Here is a 15,901-nt window from a genome sequence, read left to right as displayed (position 1 = left end):
TCTTGAAAGCTCAAGATATTTGTTTTCAGAGTGGACACCATGATTTTCGTTTCATGAACGGTCTGGGAGGCTTTTGGAGTAGTGGTGACAGAAGGGCAAATGGGACAGAGGGGGCCTTAAGGGTTTCCTTTCCCACTCCTTAGCTCATGCCCTCACGGCTCTAGGAGACCCCAGCTCCCTCACTGCCTCCGTCCGAAGCATCTTGTCCCACAGTGCCTCTCCCTGGCCAAGCTGGCTAAAGAGTTACTGTAATTAGCCCTGGGACCAGTGTTCTCACACGTGACCTCATCCTGGCCTCCTGCAGCACAGCCAGCCGGGAGCCCTGGGAGCCGGCAGGTGGGACATGGGAGGACAAGGGAGGGGAAGGGCTGCCTGGAAGGTGGAGATAAAGCCAGACGGGTGGCTTTGTCCCAGGTGGCTCTTTCCTAGGAGGAGTCAACAGGACCACTGGTCCTGAAGGCAGCGCTTCACCGGCTACTTGGAAAAGTGTGTGTGTGTGTGTGTGTGTGTGTGTGTGTGTGTGTGTGTGTGTGTGTGTGTATGCGTGTGCGTGTGCGTGTGTGTGTGACATTGAGGAGGGCAGGGAGAGACGGCCCCTGGATCTGAGGGCTTTCTCTGAGCCTCAGTGGATCCAGATTTCAGGCTCAACGGGCCTAAGTCATGGTCAACCCTTGTAGCAGAAAAAGAACAATTCAGAAATTCTCCCCAAGAGCTGAGGCCTGCATGTAAGAACGTGTTTGGGTGTTGAGGTGTGTGCGTCAAGGACAGGTGGCCTACATGTAAGGGCTGCCGCTTGAGCACTCACAGGGCAGGCTCTGTGCCAAACTCAGCTGGGATTGACTCACTTAGTTCTTGCAGTGAGCTGCTGTAGCAGGTCCAGTTGGCAGAAGGTTGTGCAAGGGGAAGCTCAGAGAGGTTAGGTAACGGCACAAGGTCACAGAAGCTAGTGAAGAGCAGAGAAAGGGTGGGAGAGGTATGGCATGCTCTGGACCTTTCCCGGGCATGTCAGCTCTGTGTGCAGGCATGTGCCGCTCTGTGCAAGTGTGAATACAGAGGGCAGGCCATCTCCAAGACCACACTGTGTGTCTGTGCATATACTCCGTGTGTGCATGTGCGTGTGTGTATGTGTGTGTGTATGTGTGTGTGTGTGTGTGTGTGTGTGTGTGTGTGTTTATCAGTGTATACTGGGTGTATGTGGGAGACGTCAGTGGATACCAGGGAGGTAGGTGGCAGTGAGTCCTGGGGATGGGGTGCGGCAGTGATGGTTTGCCTCACAGCTCCACCGCAGAGAAACCTCACAGTGGTGCCTGACCCAACCACAAATCCCCGAACGGTTTGGGAGCTCTCCCAGGTGTGTGGAGAACCCAGGCCTTTCCCAGGCCATCCTGGGCCTAAGCCCCACTGCCCCCGCCACCCTGACCCCCCCCCCCCGCTCCTAGCACCTCACTGTCCCCCACCCTGTCACCCCATCCATGCCTGGCGCTCCCACTTACATCAATGTCCCTGATGTTGTGCATTAGCTGATATGCGATGTCCTTGCAGCCCTGGCTCAGAGCCTCTGGCGGCATCTCATTATCTGAGTACCAGTCCCGATCAGCCGAGTGTGCGTAGGCTGCACTGGGGGTGGCATGATTTACCCGTGTGGTGGTCACGATGCCCACAGACTTCCCTGAGGTACAGGACAGGAGAGGTTAGCACACCTTCAGACTTCTACCTCCCCCTCCCTGCCACAGACTGCCTCCCATCAGTTCCTCTGGTTGCCTGGGCCTCAGTTTCCCTAGTTTGCATGAAGGCAGATGCAGCTGAACACCCTTCCCTGTACCTGAGGTGGGCTGAGGTCCTCTCCTGCATCCGTAACTTGTGAAGCCCATGACTAAAGGAAGCCCTAGGCAGCCCCAAAGGGACCTCAGATGGAGAGAGAAGGGCTCTGTCACCCTGCCTTCAATGTCCCTGGGGCAGAAGGAAGGAGCAGTCACTCTGAACTGCTGCAGGCTGGCCCTGACTTGGTGCTTTGACCTTCACTCAGAACTAGGGGGCTTCATTGTCGTGCCCAGTCTGTAGTGAAGCGCGCAGACCCCTCAGCTCAGGAGGGGCTCCCCTGGCTCCTCTACAGGGGAGCCAGAGGCTCTGGAGAACCTGCTTCCACCCTCCCATGCACATCCTTAGCACGGATGGGGAGGCTAAGACCCAGACAGTCACAGGAGCTCTGCCTGTGATGGCTCACCAGCATCCTTGGCCCAGCGCAGGATGGAGGTGACCTCGTTCCCCTGAGTGGTGTTGCACCGTGTACGCTCAGTGGCTGCGCTCACTCCCACAGTGCCCTCATTGGCCTTCACACCACACAAGTAGGCCGTGGCGGTGCCCGCGCTGTCGGGGACCTGAGCGTTGGTATTGTATGTCTGCGGGTGGGAGGGAGAGTCAGGGGACGGGCACCCACCGTGGACACCCCACCTCCATTTCCATAAAGGGAACACGTGAGGGACGCTGCTGCTCATTGAGGTCCCCCGGAAGCAGAAGGTCACCTGACTGAGCTGCTTGCTTCCCATGCCTTGGCAGAACTCAAGGTTTCCCTCTGAGTCAGGGTCTGTGGAACCAGCAAAGGGTGGGGAGCAGGTGGGTTGGGCAGAGGGAGAGGAAAAAATGTCCCTGAGGGGAGGAGATGCCGGGAGGGGACGGTGGGTCTGAGAGACCAACGTGGCTTCTCTGCTGCCCCTGCAGATGGTTACCACTATGTCCAGACTTCCCAGGGAGATCCTATAGGCCTACCTTCTTGGCCCCCATGAGCCTGAGAGCGCCCCAGAGGTCCAGAAACGACAGCCCCCACTCTTCCCCTAGAAGAAGCCTGGCTGGGAGGTGCTTGCTATATTATATACCTTCCCCCAATAACCACAGCTGCCCCCTGGCATGCAGGGTACTGAATGACTCACACTGGCAATCTAACCTGGGAGGTGTGAGCTAGGCTGACTCTGTTTACAAAAACACAAGAGCAGGTACAACCAAAGGTGTAGGGGTCAGGACAGTGACTGCTGTCAGTGGAGAAAGAGACAAGGACAGGACGCGGCTCGGGGGACAGCAGGTCTACGCTCCGTTGCAACAGCCAGGTGTGGGTTACACGGACACCGGCAGCTTGGGAAAGATTCAAGCTAGACTGCAGGTATTGTCTCCTGGGCATGTTACACACCAACAGACTCTAGATCAATGCGCTAAAATTTGCCTCAAAAACCTTGGGAGTGGCTGCTCCTGTCCTGGTTCCACAGTGGGACCACTCGACCCGGGAGGTCTGACGGCTTCCCGGTCCACTGGGTGGAGAGTGGACCTGGGCCAGGGCTCACCTTGGAGAGGGCCACAAACGGGAACTTGTCCATCTCCAGCCGTGTTTCCTCCCCCGTGTTGTGGTGAAGCTGGCCCTTAAGGATGCGGGCGGCCGTCACTGTGGAGACGCCCATCCCTGTGTGGAGACAGACAGCTCAGACTCTCAGGCCCTCCAATCAGTTTTCCCAGGCATCCAGAGATCTCTAGTTCAGTGCCAAGACAGTCAGGGCAGGGGGCAGCCGACAGAAGGGCATGGCTCTGTAAATGTCACGGGACGGTATCTCTGTCCTTTCATACAGTACTCTCAGGGACCACAGCTTGGTCCTTTCTCCTAAATCTATCTCTCAGAGCTCTCCTCCACATGGCCCTTTTATTTGCTACCAGGAATCATCCTTTCTAGATACCCATTGTCTCAGGCTCCAATGCCCCAGCCTCAACACTCCCAGCCCCAATGCCCCCGCCGCAACATTCCCAGGGTAACTGTCCCCAGTCCCACCATTCCCAGTCCCACCGTTCCCAGCCCCACCATTCCCAGCCTCAGTTTTCCCAGTCCCACCATTCCCAGCCTCACTATTTCCAGCCCCACCATTCCCAGCCTCAGTTTCCCCAGTCCCACCATTTCCAGTCCCACCATTCCCAGCCTCACCATCTCCAAGGAACATGATGACATTCTTGGCCACATTGGTATTGAGCTTCTGGAGTTTCAGGGCATTTTTCAAGGTCTCCTGAGCTTGCTGTCGCCAGTAATTGGGGTCTTTCTCTTTCTCTGCAGAGAGAGGTGGTTGTTTGGTTATGTGGGGAATTGGCTATCCCTTCCCAATATTACAGACACCCCAGTAGCTCCTTGCTGGGGGATGAGATGATCTTAACATGGAGGAGGCAGTGGAGGTTTGTGAACAGGTTCCAGGCAAACCCCATAAAGAAGCCTGGGGACACCGGCATCTTCACACACCTCAAAATGAAGAAACCAAAGATCAGAGACACCAAGTGACTCTCCCAAAGACACCCAGCATGAACAAGTTTGGTAGAGTTAGATTTCCCTGCGAAACCCACACTTGCCCTTCACCCAGCAGGGAGCAGGTGCGGCCACAGCCAGCAGCCAGCAGGGTAATCTTTAACCTCTTTACAGGAACAAACCGCTGCCCAAGTTCCTAGAGGTAATCAGCCATCAATGATAAACTCTACCTGGCTTGTTCATTACAGCGGGTTCAGCGGGATTGGGGCATCTTGCGAGAACCCTGAGAGCAGAGCTGGAAAGCAAGCATCGCCCTGGGTAGAATGCGTCACATGTACAGACAAGGCACTCCTGTTGGGGTAGCTGGGAAGGGATTGGCTGAGGCTCTACGCCCCCCCCCCCCCCCACCTCACTCTCCAATTCCCACTACCTCCCTGGGCCAGCACCTTAGTTAGAGTTAATAAGAGCTAGAGTCTCTCCTCTTCCTCTTCCCCTCTCCGTTTCTATCTCCTGTAGTAACCAACCCATAGCTGTGGTAGTCTGGGCAAATCACTTCCCTGAGCCTCAGTTTCTTCACCTGTCAAATGGGTTATCTGTACCTTTGTTCAGGCCTTTTCTTTTTTCTTTCTTTTTTCTTTTTCTTTTTTTGTTGTTGTTGAAACAGGGTTTCTCTGTGTAGTCCTGGCTGTCCTCTAACTCACAGAGATCCACCTGCCTCTGCCTCCCTCATGCTCAGATTAAAGGTGTGTGCCACCATCGCCTGGCTATCAGGGTCTTTTTGAGGATTGCACTAAATGTGGAAGTGACAGACCTGCTTCACAGAGGGTCTGAAGATGCCCTTTCACCTTTTTCCAACCCTGTATTCCTAGGAGACCCCTAGGGTCCCATCTCTGGAAGTGGTGAAGGGTCTCCACTGTCTACAAGGCTTCTTTTCTGGGTTTTTCTGGCCCCACTGGCCCCAGCCACCGAACTAGAAGTCCAAAGTTGAAGGCCCTGTATAGATGCCTCCTCCAGAGACCTCCCACTTTGGCCAGGGTGAGGCAGAGGCCAGCAGAGATGAAGGGTCCAGTTCAGGGTCACAGTGTACGTCTGTGGGCTGGAGCTACGGTCACATGTTCCAGCCTGATCAGGCCCACACTTGCCTCTCAGGACAACGTGAAGCTACTCTGTCCTGGTACCTGTGTGGATCTCAGCCTGTGTGCCAAGAGCTCGGAACACACACATCTTCTGTCCCTTCTCAGCGACCTCATAGGAGGAGCATCACTTCCTCTCAGCAGGAAGGGAAGAGAGCAAAAATGAGCTGCTGGGGAAGACCTGAGGACATTCAGGTCACCAAGCAATGGCCACTACGGACAACCCAGGGATGGGGGGACTACACTCTACCTCAAGCCTTGGGCCTCCCAGCCTCCAGCCTCCTCCATGATTTCCTCTCATATGTCCTGCACCCCAAACACTGTCTTCGTCCCTAAGCCCTTCTGTTTTAGAAGTGTCTGCTGGGACCCCCAGTTTCACACCTCACAGTGGAGACCCCCAGTGGAATCTGGAGGCCTGGGTCTTGCTGTCCAGCTCTGGCCATTGGGTAAGTTCTTTGCTCTAGTTTTTGACCAGGGTGAATGGAATGGGGAGCTAGTGATGGAGGGCATAAGATTATATATAACAGATAGCCCCCCCCCCTTGTTTTTTGAGATAGGGTCTCTCACTGGGCCCTGGAGCTGATTTGGCTGTGCTGAACAGCAAGCCCCAGGAACCCTCCAGTTCCCACTCCCCCAGTCCTGGATTACAAGCATATGCCCCCACATCTAGCTTTTCACATGGCAGCTGGGGACCAAACTTAGATCCTTATCAGCTGAGCCCTCATCTCCCCAGCCCCTAGGACAATGGTTTAGATCACTGGTTCTGCAAACCTGGATGATTCCAGTCTCTTCCTCACACACACCAGAACGTCCTTGGTCACAGAGCCTCTGCAGTCACTGAGTGTCACTTGGGGGTTGAAGAACTTCAGCCCTTTCTGACCACATGCTCATTACCCCCAGCAGTCAGGCAGACACTGGGCCTGACTGACGCCAGTCTGCCCCATGTCCATGATCTTTCTCAATACTGGCCCTGCCACCATTCTAACTGGTCTCTGCTAGATTGGGAATCCAAAGAGGACTCCAGGGCCTGCTTCTAGGAAGGGCTGAGTCAATACCAAACCAACCTCCTTGCCAAAGATCTGGTAGTATTAAGCAATAACAGTTTGGATGACTGAATACCAGGAGACCTTTGTTTCAGGGGACAAATGGCAGGGACCGATGCCCAGGATGTGACATTATGTCCTAAGGTACTAATTAGTACCCACTGCATGAATCCACTTATATGGGGTCCAGAACATACAGAATGTTGCTTGGCACCAGGAAGGAGTTGTTGGGAGGGGCACTGAGAAGCTAGTCTCTGCTCTATGCCTGGGAATGTCCCCCTAATTTGGACAGTGCCTCCACAAACATATATATGAAAACTCATCATTCTGGACAGCTAAGATTTATGCTCTTTACTGTGAGTTATAATTAATTATAAAAAGCAGACAGTGTAACAACATGACATTCTCCTTAGAGAATGGCTATAACGGGGCTGGTGAGAAGGCTCAGTGGGCAAAGACACTTGCTGCCAGGATAGCTGATCTGAGTTTTATGCCTGGGACCCATAAAGTAGAAGCAGAGAACTGACTCATACAGCTTGTCCTCTGATCTTCCCATATGAATGCGTGTGCATGCATGCACACACACACACACACACACACACGCACACGCACACGCACACACACACACACACACAAATAAATAAACTGTAATTAAAATTTATTTTAAATGGTTAGAAAGAGAAGCGAAAATTAAATTGTTGAATATTAGCAGATCTTTTCCATCTGTTGCTTTTAAAAATGTATATGGGTACTTTTCCTGCATGTATGTATGTCTGGGTACCACATATATGCCTGGTGTCCACAGAGTCCAGAAGGGGCTATTGGGTCCCCTGGGACTGGATTTATAGATGGTTGTGAGCTGCCATGTAGATGCTGGGAGTCAAACCTGGGTCCTCTGGAAGAGCAGCTGGTGTTCTTAACCACTGAGCCATCTCCCCAGACCCATCCGGGTTTTTTTGTTTGGTTGGTTTTGTTTATCTCTTCCTTTTCTATCTCTGGCTCATCTCTCACATCCAGGTGGCTTGTGTATGCTGAGAAGCAGGGACCCTGACCAGGGGAACCTGGATTCCTAAGGGTGCTCATGGATGGGCCTCACTGGCCTCCAGAGAACATGCTGGTCTGGGAGCCCCACCACCGTTGAAGCAAACACTCTGAAGCCCCATCTCCTCTGCTGAAACAAGGGAGTTGCTAAGAGAAGAAACCAGCATTCTCTGTGAACTCACTTCTCGTCCGATACCGAGTCAGTCCCTGCAACCCCTTAATGGCTCCAAAGAGGAGCGGCATTATCTCCACCAGACAGATGGAGAAACTGAGGCTCACAGAGAGCAAGGCAGGACTTTCAGCCACATGATGGATGAAGCCAAGGAGGGCTCTCCTTGCTGACTCTAGTTGCAGAAATGCCAGGAAAGATGAGCCCAGGGCTAAAGTTCTTGCTCTGCAAGGAGGAGGATCTGAGTTCAGATCCCCAACACGCATCTGTAATCCCAGTGTTGGGGAACCAAGGCAGGTGGATTCCAGGGCTTGCTGGCCAGCCAGTTTAGTTAAAAAGGTGAGCTCCAGGTTCAGTCAGAGACCTCATCTCAGAAATAAGGTGAAGGGCTGGAGAGGTGGCTCGGTGGTTAGCGGCACTGGCTGCTCTTCTAGAGGGCCTCAGTTTGATTTCCAGCACCCACATGGTGGCTCACAATTGTCTGTAACTCCAGTCCCAGGGGATCCAAGGCCCTCTCCTGGCCTCCATGGTCACTGCATGCACACGGAACACAGATATACATGGAGAAGAAAAAAGAAATGCCGAGAAAGAGAATCAACTAAACCCAGTCCCTAAACTCAAGAATGGAAAGGAGAGTGGTGGAAATCCCCAGAAGGACTTCAAGGGGAGATCAAAGATCAGAGGAGTGGATAGGGGTGACTGTAGAACTCTGGGGGTGCCAGGGCAGACACAGGGTCAGCTGAAGCTGTTGTGACTTAGGTGGAGCAAGAGATGGAATGGGAGAGACAGCCTGTGTCTGAGCCAGAGATTTGAATTGAGAGCACAAAACATTGTTACAAGAACTCATCTAGAGCCAGGCGGTGGTGGCGCACGCCTTTAATCCCAGCACCCGGGAGGCAGAGGCAGGCGAATCTCTGTGAGTTCGAGGCCAGTCTGGTCTACAGAGCGAGATCCAGGAAAGGTGCAAAGCTACACAGAGAAACCCTGTCTCGAAAAAACAAAAAACAAAAAAAAAAGAACTCATCTAGAATTAGTGGATCACCTGCGGCGTGGAAAGGGTTAAACACAATACCACATCATAGAAATGCTTCCATGGGTAAAACAAAGAAATTTCCACAGAAACATGGACCAGCAGTTAGGAAGATACACTGCATGTTCAGAGGACCAGAGCTGGGTTCCCAGCATCCATGTGGGGTGGTTTACAACTTCCTTTAACTTCAGCTCCAGGGGATCTGGTGCACTTTTCTGGTCTCTGCAGGCGTGACCAGAAAATGCGCGCGCACACACGCACACGCACACGCACACGCACACGCACACACACACACACACACATCTTCCCGCTGAAGGGAGTTCAAAAGCAAGCTGAGGGGTCTTGCTTTGAGCGCCTGGCTCCCATCTCCTCAATACTTGGGATGATGAGTCTATGACCTCGAACTCCAACCACAGTCTCATCCCGCCCTGCCTACCCGCTCCTTCCACCTGAGTCCTGCAGTCTACCTGGCACAAAAGAGTTGGTAAGGCAGGTGCCGATGGCCAGTACTAAGAATGGTGAGATCATGATGTACCCCGAGACCCGTTCCTCTCTGGAGCCCAGACGGGTAGGTGGGAAGAGGTGGCCTGGCGGTGTCAGCCGTTAATTGACGTTCCGATTCTAGAAGTTAGAAAAGAAGAAGAAAGGTAAGTGGATGCAACCATGGAGCCTTTTCCTCATCCTGGCCTTTGTTCCTTGATTCGCTCAGCAAGAACTCGTTGAACACCAAAAGCCCGGCACTGGGCTACCACTCTGGGAACAGAATCAAAAGGATAGTTGGGCAAGCATAAATGCATCTGTATTGCAAATAAATACCATCCCACTTCCTGGCTGCTAGCCTGCCCCAAGGGCAGGCTTTTCATGCCATACTTTTGATAGAGGCCAGTGTTGGGGTTGCCAGTCAAGGCAGCCTTAGGCCCAGCCCAGAGTCTGTTATTCTGGAAGCTCTCAGGCTCATGGACCACACCTCAAGAAGTAAAGCCTACACCTGAGTCCACGGCCTTTGTGTGTCTCACACAGCAGGGAGAAAACAGTTTCCTCCCAAGGGTATTTGTCCCTAGGACACCAATATTTGCCACATTCTCTTCAAGGAAGTATCCATTTTTGGTAAGAGGTATAAAAGCAGAAGTATCTTTGTAGCTCAGACTGACTGAGGATGACCTTGAACTCCTGATCCTCCTGCCTATGCCCACCAAGTGCTGGGATTACATGGGTGTGCCTCAGCAGCTGACTTTGATTTTTTTTTTTTTTTTTTATGATCTTCTCTGCACTTACCCCAATTATTTCCTTTTTTCCTTTTTTGGGTCAATGCTGGGGATCAAACCCAGCGCCTCATGCAAGCTGGACAATTGTTTGCCGCTGAGTTAGAATTCAGGCTCTTTGGTCTGAGCTTGCATTTCCCTAGTGACTAATATACTAAGCAGCTTCCCACAGGCTCCTTGGCCCCGGGCACACCTTCTGCGCTGGGTATCTGTTGAGATAGTCTGCCTTGGAGCTGGGGAGCTGGCTCAGCAGGTAAAGCCAAACAAGGCCGGGGACATGAGTTTGATGTCCGGAAGCTACAGTGGAAGAAGACAACCAACTTTGAAAGGTCCCCTGGGACTTGGGAGGTGGCTCGGAAGGTAAAGACACTAGTTTCAAGCCTGACTCCGTGGTGCAGTCCCTGAACAGAACCCACAGGGTGGAAGGAGGGAACGGACTGATTCCTGCATTGTCCTCTGACCTCCCACATGCACCATGGCACTCCTGAACTCATACACACACAACAATACATTTGAAGAATACATCTGCTCTCCACCTCCACCCCACCCCCCATCCCCCCACTCCCGTGCTGGGCATCAAACTCTGGGCTTCAGGCTTCCTACAGCTGAGCGACACCCTCAGCTCACCTAAAACTTTTTAAATTATTTTTTCTTTTCCTTCCTTCCTTCCTTCCTTCCTTCCTTTCTTCCTTCCTTCCTTCCTTCCTTCCTTCCTTCCTTCCTTTCTTTCTTGTTGTTGTTGTTGTTTTTGTTTTTCAATAGGGTTTCTTTGTGTAACGGTCTTGGCTGTCCTGGAACTTGCTTGGTAGACTAGGCTGGCCTTGAACTCACAGAAATCAGCCTGCCTCTGCCTGGGATTAAAGATGGGCGCTATCACACCCAGCTACAAATATTTTTTAAAGGACTAGAAGAAAGACAGCAAACATTAACTGGTAGTTTGCTCTGGTGGCAAGACTAGGAATTATTTCCTCTTAATTTTTTTTCCCAAGCTGCCTAAAATGAGTGTGTACAAATGGCTTACGCATGCTTTTAGCTGCGGCCACGTTGTTGCGATCACAGGCAGCTAGCTACAGAATGTCTAACCGTCTGACTAAGGCTGCTACAGTGTGATTTTAAATACCAAGAGCTTTGTTGGAAAATAGTGTTACTATATTAGCCCAAGCTCGGATGTGATTATCTCATCTGTGGTGGGAAACGGAAATGACCAAAATTCTTTGGTGAGAAAGGTGTTGGGACAGGTAAGCCACCAATCTACCAGAAGGAGGTAAGGCTCTGGTGTAGGAAGGGCGGATAGAAGAAGGTAGAGATCCGGAGGAAACACCCTCTATCTAGTGTCCAACTGCACTTATCTCTGAGGTCAATTCAGGTGATTGCTAAATTTAAAAATAATTGTTTTAATTCTACTTTAAATGCCAAATAAGGGGCTGGAGAGTTGGCTCAGAGGCTAAGAGCACTGACTGCTCTTCCAGAGGTCCTAAGTTCGATTCCCAGCAACCGAATGGTGACTCACAATCATCTACAATAGGATCTGGTGCCCTCTTCTGGTGTGCAGACAGAACACTATATACATAATAAATAAATAAACATAAAAAATAGGTGCCAAATAATTTCATAGTAAATCCTAAAATTAGAAAAGCCATTATGTAGACATAAAAATATTAATGCGTTATAATATTATTCACAGCTGTTTAAATCTGAAGTCACCTCTTTCAGGATGAAGTCCAACACATTTCCCCCAACTTCACAAAGCCTCAACTGTTAGCATGCATATCTCTGTTTTCAAAATAATTCTTTCCTGGTCCATCCCAGCCACTACAATGGCAGCCTCCAGTGGTTCTCAACCCTCCTAATACTGCGACCCTTAATACAGTTCATGTTGTGGTGACCCCCAACCCCATAAAATTATTTCATTGCTACTTCATAACTGTAATCCTGCTACTGTTATGAATCATAATGTAAATATCTGATATACTATCTATTGCAAGCCGCAAAAATATATGAAGTAGGATTTCAGCTGATTATGGCAAGCTAATACCCAGAAGAAGCCAAGGGCCTTCCAGGTCAAGCTGAGACTCAAGGAGTCTTGGTGATACTGGCTTTTGATTATTAGCTGTTTCCTACTATGAATTTCTCATGTGCTATTGTAGCTTTTCCATTATTCATTGGGCACAATTTCCCCTCTAAGGAATATTTAGATAACTTTCTGTGCAGTAACGCAGCCAGGATCCCTAATTTCAGGCCTTTCTGTCATTGTCATTAGCAGCATCCGGCCAGGACCATCCCCGGATGGACAGTATCTCTAAGAACAGACTTAAGCACCCAGACTGCCTGTTTGAGAAGGCCTGGCAGATGTGCTAATTAAGCTTAACTTTCTCCTTTCCAAAGTCTTATCTCTAGTTTTAGATCTCCCTTTAACTATTAACCCAGAGCTAAAAGCTTTCTACTTACAGGTCCATCAAGCTGACTCAGGCTGCCCAGCCACCGAGTACACTCCCCCACCCTGCCAGAAAGCAGTAACCAAGATAGCTTGGACAGATAAGGGGACAAAGGAAAATAAGGCAGTTTTATTTTCACTCATCACTGGTAGACTCCTAACACTTTTTTGTTTTGTTTTTTCGAGACAGGGTTTCTCTGTGTAGTTTTGCGCCTTTCCTGGAACTCACTTTGTAGACCAGGCTGGCCTCGAACTCACAGAGATCATCCTGGCTTTGCCTCCGGAGTGCTGGGATTAAAGGCGTGCACCACCACCGCCTGGAGACTCCACTAACACTTTAACTAACCACTTCTAAGAGAATAGTTGAGCACATAAAATCCCCTTGCTCAGCTATTAACAGAATTTAGCCCTCAGTTGATTCTATTCCCCATTAGTCACTTCCCTTTTGGGTTGCAGATGATGGCTGGCAATTACTGCTCTTTTATGTGGATCTTATTGCCCCTCCATGTAACCCTGGGGGAAAATAAGTCTGGTGACCTTGCTTTAATTAGAGCATTGCTATTACATGGGTATATAACTGTAAGCCTCAGAGACTTGGGAGGACTAGACAGAGAAGAGAAAAGAGAATGGGAGAACCAGATGGGTAAGAACTGGAGGGGAATGAACTGAGATGGGGAAGAACTAGGTTGAGGGTTAGAAGAGAGGACTAGAGGAACGAGATGGAAGATGAGGAAGAACAAGATGAGAAAGAAGGAGATGGGAGAGGAGCTGAGATGGGAAAGAACTAGATGGACGAGAACCTAGATGGGGCAGAACTAAGATGAGAGAATTAAGATAGAACTTAGAGGGGACAGCAGATAAATGTAGAGAGAAGTCAGGCAAGAAAGGAGCTAGGCATGAGAGCAGAACTGAAGCTGTGTAGACAGAATTTTATCCCAGAGGAATAAAGTAGATGGAAAAAGAGCTCGGTGTACTTAGATTCTTTTCCCGAAAACAATTCACGCCATTTGTAGCTTCTCTTCTGGGCCCCTGGGAAGGAGATTATTAAGGCTGGTCCTTAAAATTTTTCAAGAGTGATCCCAAAGGGGTTGCAATCCACAGGTTGAGAACTGCTGCCCTAAGGCTTTACCTCGATTATCTGTGCTCCTAGGAAGGACTGAGGTGGCCATTCACTACCGGAAGAGTGTCAATGGATGCAATTTTGGGCACCTGGCATCACCCAACACAGCTGAGCACCATACAGCTGCCATGGGACCCTTTTTATTTTATGCCAGCCTTGTTACATGTGTCCAGCCCACCACACAGAGGAGTTGGAAACTCATGGTTGACAGTGCCGTCCAGCAACACACATGCCCCTAACCATGTGAGGCCGAGCCAGGAAAGCCAGAACCTAAGCACACACCAGCATTAATAGCAGAACCACACAGGCTACAGCACCCCTTTGTTTTGGGTACTTATTCCGCTAGATAGGGTGGCATAAGACAGTACAAGGGTGTAGGTGTGGAGCCGGAAGGGGACCCATGGGAACTTCTGAGGTTCAGGTGCTGTCTGCTTACTGATGAGGTGCAGGTCTGCCCTTGGGCTTGGTTTGAAAATCGAGCCATCTCTTACTTTATGGCATGGGGACTTCTCTGCAAGTGTGTTACGGTCTCTAAGGCTGAAGCCATCCTTTGGGAACACAGTCAAGTTGAGATGGCAGCCCGGTATGGGATTTCCAGTCAGGTTCCCATGACCAACTTCTGCAGTGAGCAAAGAGGAAACTTTACTTGTCTCCCATGACAGACGACCAGACCAAGACTTTGAGAGGAGACATGCTTAGCCTGTGCTTACAAACAAGCCGATGGAGAGCTGAACATTGACCATAGGGCTTCTGAGTCCAGAAATAGCAGCAAGATTACTACAGCAACCTCAACCCCTCCATTTCCTCAAGTGTAAAGCAAAGGCTGAGGTCTGACCCAAGAATAGACTTCTTCCACGCTGCCATGATGAGGGTGGAGACCTGCCTTGTCACCCAAGCCTGTGCTGTCTCTCTGTCATCAAGCAATCCCCATGGCTAAACCCGGCAGTCCCGATTTGTCCTCGATCACCACTTTCCAGCACTGTACGAAACAAATTGATTCGGCCGGTGAGGCGGCTCAGCAGATAAAGGCGCCTGCTGCCAAGCCTGATGACCTGAGTTCAAGTCCCGGAACCCACATGGTGGAAGGAGTAAGCTGACTCCTGCAAGTTGTCCTCTGGTTTCATGCATGCACCATGGCACATGAGCACACACGCTGTCTCTCACACACAACCCATATATATAAGTTTAAATTCATATAGGTGCTGGAGATACGGCTCTCTGCTTAAGAGCACTGGCAGCTCTTGGAAAGCGTTTGATTCCCGGCACCCACAGGGTGGCTTACAACCATCTGCAACTCCAGTTTCAGGGACTCTGATGCCCTCTTCTGAACTCCGAGGGTACCAGACACACACGTGACACACAGACATACATGCAGACGAAGCACTCCTACACATAAAAATAAAATTTTTTTTTTTTTTTTTTTTTTTTTTTTTTTTTTTTTGGTTTTTCGAGACAGGGTTTCTCTGTGTAGCTTTGCGCCTGTCCTGGAACTCACTTGGTAGCCCAGGCTGGCCTCGAACTCACAGAGATCCGCCTGGCTCTGCCTCCCAAGTGCTGGGATTAAAGGCATGCGCCACCACCGCCCGGCTAAAAATAAAATTTTAATACATATAAAGAAAGCCATTGATCAGTGTGGGGAGAGTGCAGTATAGATTTTTTTTTGTCATGAACACAGTACCTCTCTCCATCCCTCTGGTACTTTGATTGATCAGCATATAGAATTTAGACAGGCTTTGTTACATTTATATCTACGCATTTCTCTCATGGGGGGAGTTGCTGTATTGCATATTTGTTTCTTTAGTACTACTATAAAGAAATACCTTGTTGTTTTACATTTTGACCTTATATGCTGAACTCACTTAAATTCTAAGCTTTTGTGTGTACATGTGGGGATTCCTTGGCATTTTCTATGTAGCAAGCGTGTAATTTACCAAGAGCTTAAGGGCCAGCAAGATGGTTCCATTGGAAAGCCTGGCAACCTAAGTTCGATCCCAGGGACCCATAGGATGGAAGGAGAGAACTGATTCCTAAAAGCTTCCTCTGAACTGCGCGCGCGCGCGCGCGCGCGCACACACACACACACACATGCACACACTCTCACACACAAAGCAAATAAAATGTAATAACTTTATAAGTAAACAAAGTTTTGCTTTCTCCTTCCTACTCACGTGACTTTCCCACTCTGTCCCCTTGCTTTTTGTACTGGTCTAGTGTGAGGAAGAACAGGAAGGGTGAAAATCAACATCTCGTCCTTGTTTCTGATCATCGGGTGAAAGAACTCATCTTTCAGCATTGAGGTGGCATTTGGAAGTGTGGGGCGGAGTGGATTTTGTGGGGACAACTCAGGGACTTGAATTTGACGAGATGGGTTTGAGATGTCATTGGGAAGAACAGACGGTTGG

General features: G+C 50.2%; 1 protein-coding gene across 2 annotated transcripts in view; it reads right to left on the bottom strand.

The window, feature by feature from the left end:
* The window catches only part of Alpl (alkaline phosphatase, biomineralization associated), a 56,797-nt gene that overhangs the window by 9,633 nt on the left and 31,263 nt on the right, over positions 1-15,901 (bottom strand). For both annotated transcript variants that reach the window (XM_052717856.1, XM_052717858.1), the window contains exons 2-6: positions 9,151-9,304; positions 3,959-4,078; positions 3,333-3,448; positions 2,225-2,399; positions 1,494-1,669 (exon numbers count right to left, since the gene is read on the bottom strand). In XM_052717856.1, coding sequence (XP_052573816.1) covers positions 1,494-1,669; positions 2,225-2,399; positions 3,333-3,448; positions 3,959-4,078; positions 9,151-9,211 — 648 coding nt within the window. In that variant the 5' untranslated portion in view covers positions 9,212-9,304. The remainder of the gene's footprint in view (positions 1-1,493; positions 1,670-2,224; positions 2,400-3,332; positions 3,449-3,958; positions 4,079-9,150; positions 9,305-15,901) is intronic.

This window comes from Peromyscus californicus, unplaced genomic scaffold (assembly GCF_007827085.1).
Source record: "Peromyscus californicus insignis strain IS unplaced genomic scaffold, ASM782708v3 Scaffold_5__1_contigs__length_169319896, whole genome shotgun sequence".
Taxonomy (NCBI): Eukaryota; Metazoa; Chordata; class Mammalia; order Rodentia; family Cricetidae; genus Peromyscus; species Peromyscus californicus.
The sequence above is the reverse complement of the archived record's forward strand: the minus strand, read 5'-3'. Positions and strand labels throughout refer to the sequence as shown.